The following is a 6,000-nucleotide window of genomic DNA, read 5'->3' as shown; positions in this document are numbered from 1 at the left end:
TTGTTCTGAAATTAATAATAATGACTATCAAATTACATTTGTAGATCATTTGCAAATCGAATTAACCTCAAGTTTTAAACTAATAAGTCTTTACGTTGTTAATTTACGAGTGCTGTGACATATAATAACAATGGCAGCAGATACTAACGTCAACGCTCCGACATATTTATTATTAAATCAGGATATCAACTTTAATAGAAAGTCTATTAGTATTCTTCACCTATTTTCAGAACATTCCAATATGCCAGTGTCGTCTCACGTCTGTATTTTAATAGAGCTGTCAGCTTTCAAATGTTTATCATGATTCTCTATTGTCAATTGTCACATTTTAGTTTTTTTCTTTAGTCAATTTCTAAAAATGGAAGAAGGTTGTTGTTTTTTAATTGAAAATAAGAAAATACATAGTAAATTGTGGGTGCCTGTTTAATTAATGTATTTTCAAAACTAAATGTAACTAACTGCTGTGCAAGCGATGCATGATAATTAGGTTTTGTCTGTCGTGGATGTAGTGTGTGTCGTATTGTTTTGGTCGCAGTCTCGTATATTGATTTGTAGTAAGCTACTGACCTAGCTTTGCGAGAGAAGATTAAAGATTTAAATAATAATAAATGAATCTGCGCTTAATGTAAATTTATACGGGTGTCGCGATATTAATTATTGTAGGTCGCATTTAATTAATGTGTAATTTAAACAATTTTTCAAGAGTAATAAACTATTTAAAGTGATTATCGTAATGGTGTTTAGTTCACAATGATGACGCCTATAGAGGAGAAGAAAGATGACAAGGTATGTAATTTATTTTCTAGCATATAGTAAAAATAATTGTCTTTATATTATTCAGTTATTATATATACTAAGTATTTAAATATCTGTTAAAAAATAATAAAAACTTTTTTATGCCCTACAGTGGAATAAAAATACTTTGATTCTCTTATCATAGTAAAAGTGGTAATTCTGTTATCTATTCCTAATGGCCCTCATAATGTTATCTAAAAACCTGTTGGCCTGACATTTTAGGAGATAAAGCTTTCAAAGTAACACTAATTACTCGGTAATCTTCCTTCCCACAAAAATGTGTAGCAAAAGTGCTTTTAAGAATTGGTATAATTTTTTTAATTTTAATTCTTTAACATTTGAAATTTTATGTTAAACTTATACATAAAGTTGAATATGATGTTTGATTCATGTAAATAGACTTTAACATCTTTATTGATACAATTTATTCTCTCAATAAATTATTACATAAGGATTACTCGATGAAGTATACTCAGCTACCTCTTTGCCATCAATTCATTAATTAATCTTTATTGTTTCTTTATAATCTTGAAATAAGTGTGTATAAAAAGCATCAAAGTACTTTTCTTGTAACTCAATATATGTATATAATTGCATCAATTATAAATGAGATCCTAAGGTTTCTACACTTTAAGCCCTTTATTTGATGAAATGTCAGTCACCTTTGACCCTACTTAAGCAGATTAGTATGTTAGGCATAGCTAGACTAGACAGGAATGCATTCAAATTGAGCATAATTACCATTTCCTTTGGCACACTAGCCAGTGAAACTACTATGTTGTTGTTGAAATGTAAAGTAATGGTATGGCAAGAATATGCATGATATTATGTATATATATGTTAACGTAAAATTGTAAAAACCGTTAGATTGTAATCTATCGGTTATCGGCTATCGGTATTCGGTAGATTGTACTACACTAACTTAGTTATCATTCAACTTCTTTGGTCAATTACAGATTAATTTTACTTCCCAACGATTTCATATAACTACCGAATAATAATATGTTAATTTGTAAGCAGTTCGTTGAGGTTCACAATCTTTCGACAGTTTACAATCTCGCGAGATAGATTACAATCTAACGGTTTTTACAATTTTACGGTGACATATATATATGATATTATTATATTTTTATTGTACTGCCTGGGCCAAGTCTCTCTTGCTTTGAAGTAGACCCGTAAATAGGTAACAGCCAAGTTTCAATCAAGCAAAATATTGAACATGTTTGTTTTAAATTTAAAATAAACCTGATCGATTGACACAATAGATTCATTGAAATTAAAAAAAATAAGTAAATTCTTTACTTGAATTTAATCTAGACTTGGATATAATTTATGTTGACAATCTGTTTTGTATTTTAGAATTGTAAACATTATATATTGTAACCATCATCTGTATGTTTCAGATAAGGTTTTTATTTTCCTTTAGATTTTCGATTTGATTACTTAACCAGTATTAAGAATCGGAAATTATAATTTCAGCCAGTATTGTCTTTCAGAACAAGACTATGTATGGTATAGTATGGTTTGTGGACTCAGTTTCCGCATTTAGACGCTCAATAGGTCCATTGTGCGTAAAAACCTGGCTAATTAAGCCAGCCGAACTCATTCCAAAAGCACAGAAGCCGGGTACTTCGCCGGGGCTCCACGGAGCGACCTCACTGTTCCGAGGAGTTGCGTTTAGAAGTTTAGAAGTTGCGTTGTCAGTTGCGGGTTAACAGACGGGTTGGCAGAGCCATTTTGGACTGTCTGCAGTGCGCACCGTTGATGTTGGAGTTCTGCAATTCTTTGGCAATCCAGGTTCGCACTTGCGAGAAGGGCAAGGGCGTATCGTATCCGTTCCAGCAGGCATCATTTTCGAGCCTCTTCTCGCAAGGTCGTCGGCAGCATCATAGAGATCCACTATGTCCCTTAATCCATTGTAGAGTAACTCTGTTTGTCAGGGTTATTGCCTCCAGTGCATTAATACACTCCAGTATCAATTTACTATTTGTCCTTTTGCTTACTACCGCTATCAAAACAGACGCGCACTGTCGGATACCAACTTAAGATAAAAGTTATTAACTCCTAACCGCTGCACGGCTCTGGCTGCTTCGGTTAGAGCGAAACACTCGCTTTGAAAAATCTAGCTGTGTGTGACTAGAGATAGGTGTATGTTGATGTTGAGATCAACAGAGAATATGGCAGCGCCGGAGCCACGCCCTGTTTAGCTCATTCAAGGGTCGATTGATCCGGTTCCTCTTCTCTCTTTTGCACATGGTATTTCCTATTGAAATGTGTTGATTAACGATCCTATCACATGGCGCGGCTAGCAGAGATTGGTATTCTATCGCCCTGTTGAAAATCGATTTTTTCCCCATAGGTAGATCCAATACCATAAGCCTGATAGCTGCTAGTGCTGCCTCCTGCTGTATGTATAGGTCCAGGGGTACAACTTGCAGGGCTATCTCCATTGCTGCAGTTGGCGTCGTTTTCATGCAACCGATAGCAGCGGACAAAGCAAGCCTTTGGAAGCGTCCAAGTTTTGTTATTGCCGTTGGGAGTTCTGTTCTCGGCTACCCAACCAGGGCTCCATATGCTAGCATTGGCCTGATTACGGCAATGTAAAGCCATAAAGTAATCTTAGGCGATAAACCCCATTTGACGCCTAGCATCTTTTTACATTGATAAAAGGCGATCGTTGCTTTGATAAGTTTGTGTTCTAGGTGTTTGTTCCAAAGCAGTTTCTATCTATAATCACACCTAAGTACTTGATGTTTTCTTTTAGTTTTAGTTCAGCGTTGAAGAGTTTTGGTAGTCTGTGCGGTCCAAGAACTCTTCGGTTTGTAAATAAGGCTAGTTCTGTTTTTGATGGGTTGACAGATAGCTCGTGTTGATTGCACCATCTTTCATACAGAATTACTCTGAAAGCCAGAACAAGACTATAAATAAATACATTTTCAGATCCGCACAGGCATGGTGCAGGTATCGGACGGCAAGTCCCGTCCGATGCCGGCGCGACTGGTGCTGACGATGGAAGCGGTGACGGTGCAGCGTGAGATCATTGTTCCTCCGCAACCGCGCGACCCAAGAGTCCCACATACTAGGGTGAGTAAAAACAACTTTAAAAGTATAAACATTAAAGTTAATATATAAAATAAACAGGAAGGCCTTGCGAAAAATGTTCTAATTTAACTGCTATTTACCGCTCTATTGGATCGAATTATATATTTGTCCGGGACCTATTGTATTGCTGTTATATATATCTATATATTTTACAAGATATTCTTTTAATTTTTACTAATAACTATTTACTACAAGGAAAGACGCTTACGTACGTTTTCTGTTGATTCTCTCGTGTTGATACCTTTTTTACGTCGTCGATTATGGTATAATATAAAATTGACCTGTATGATAATATAATATGTAAGCCCTTAATTAGCTACTTTACATGGCTTCTGACGATTTTATACTAAAACTACAATATTTATTCTTCGTATTGTATTGCAGAATCTTGGGTGTTTACTGTTTAATTCCTGGTAGTATACGCATATATATATATATATCACCGTAAAATTGTAAATACCGTTAGATTGTAATCTATCTCGCGAGATTGTGAATTGTCGAAAGATACGTTAAATTGTAAACAGTACGTTGAGGTTCACAATATTTCGACAGTTCACAATCTCGCGAGATAAATTACAATCTAATAGTGTTTAAAATTTTACGGTGACATATTTAATTATGACAATATTTAACATTTAAACATTTTATATATACAATGTACCTCTACCCATTACAGTAATAATGTTAAACGAAATCTAAATCAGTTTTTTTAAGTATTCTTTATTCTGTTAATAAATGAAATTTAGTTAGTCTAATTGGCACGTGAAATCCTTTCATATGGACAATGGTGACAAGTACTCAGTCTCGTTAAAACGCAAATTGGTCCTTTACCGTTATGTAACTCAAGTGATCTATTAAAGTTACAAGTGGCATTGTACTGTCACGAAAGAGGATGTGCACTTTCTCTACATAATGTAAGCTAAGTGCAAGGATTGTTGTCACAGTACTAATCAACTCAGTGACAATTGACGATCGCTTGCAACCGTATGCAGAATTGCAGAAAAACATGGCGACTTTTTGATATTGTTGTTGTCTATGCATTTTTATGTAACGTAATATGGGTATAAGGATAAGATTTAGAGCGAAGACTTTGCGGTGAGAATGTCCGTGTCGAATACAATATGTTTTTGATCAACGAAAGACACACTTAGTTCCACATCAAATCACATGTCATGTATTCAACAAATCCATAAATAGCGATTTTCTTATAGCTCTAAGCTGTTTGATACTTTTATAATTAAGAAGTGGTAGTGTGGTACGATATAATTCAAATAATATTGCTTTATCGTCGGGTTCAGTTTTTAGGTATTCCTGCTTCATATTAATAAATGTAGACAATATTCATATAAAAATAAATACATTATAGTAAACGTAATTTAAAGTCAATAGCACTTGCTAATGCTGTTGAAGTTTGACCTGATTCGGCTATTGTTCAAGTATTTTTTTTCTATTCAACAAATAACAAAGCTGGAATCATTTCACTCATAAGCGAAACATTTCGGAGATAAATTCAAAGACTATAAGTACTAAAAACAATATTGTGTTTGAACTGGGTTACAGCTTTTTGGCTTTTGTTAGATACATAGTAAATAGGTTTTAAGTACAGATATAAATGATAATTATTTCAAATAAATTTCAAAAGCCAAATGTATTCTTAAATGTACATTTTATTATTTCGAGATACTTTGTAGACTCTATATAACGACACTCAAGGGAAAGGTGCATATTTTGATGTTACAGAGAGTTGTCGTTAAACGGAAAGTAGAAAAATCTGTATTAGAAAAAGATGCCATGCTAACGCTTTTGCTGTACCAGCAAATATGTTGTATTTTTTTACTTATTTTATTTATATCTTGCAATATTGAGGCATCTTTGTGATAAAGTACGTGCAAGCAATCTCAATTTGTAAACAAACCAACGGATTTCTCAGAAAGTTCAGAATGTATGATGTCGACAGTCGAGTTTATTACGGGCTCGGACAATAAAGACAAAAGAACGTACACAGCCTCTCAGTTTTAACTAATTTCGGCAACTTATAAAGTGCTTCAATGGACTAAAGTATCCGTTGCAAGTAGACGAATATCGAGAAGTGATGTATGACCT

General features: G+C 34.1%; 1 protein-coding gene across 1 annotated transcript in view; it reads left to right on the top strand.

Moving 5' to 3' along the window:
• Window positions 1-336: 336 nt before the first annotated feature.
• LOC125060041 (gamma-1-syntrophin) overlaps window positions 337-6,000 on the top strand; it is a 28,362-nt gene continuing 22,698 nt past the window's right edge. The window contains exons 1-2 of the mRNA XM_047664796.1: window positions 337-786; window positions 3,736-3,879. Of these exons, the coding sequence (XP_047520752.1) occupies window positions 751-786; window positions 3,736-3,879 (180 nt within the window). The 5' untranslated portion in view covers window positions 337-750. The remainder of the gene's footprint in view (window positions 787-3,735; window positions 3,880-6,000) is intronic.

This window comes from Pieris napi, chromosome 20, assembly GCF_905475465.1.
Source record: "Pieris napi chromosome 20, ilPieNapi1.2, whole genome shotgun sequence".
Lineage (NCBI taxonomy): Eukaryota > Metazoa > Arthropoda > Insecta > Lepidoptera > Pieridae > Pieris > Pieris napi.
Note: the sequence above shows the minus strand (reverse complement) of the source record. Positions and strands in the feature narration are given on the sequence as shown.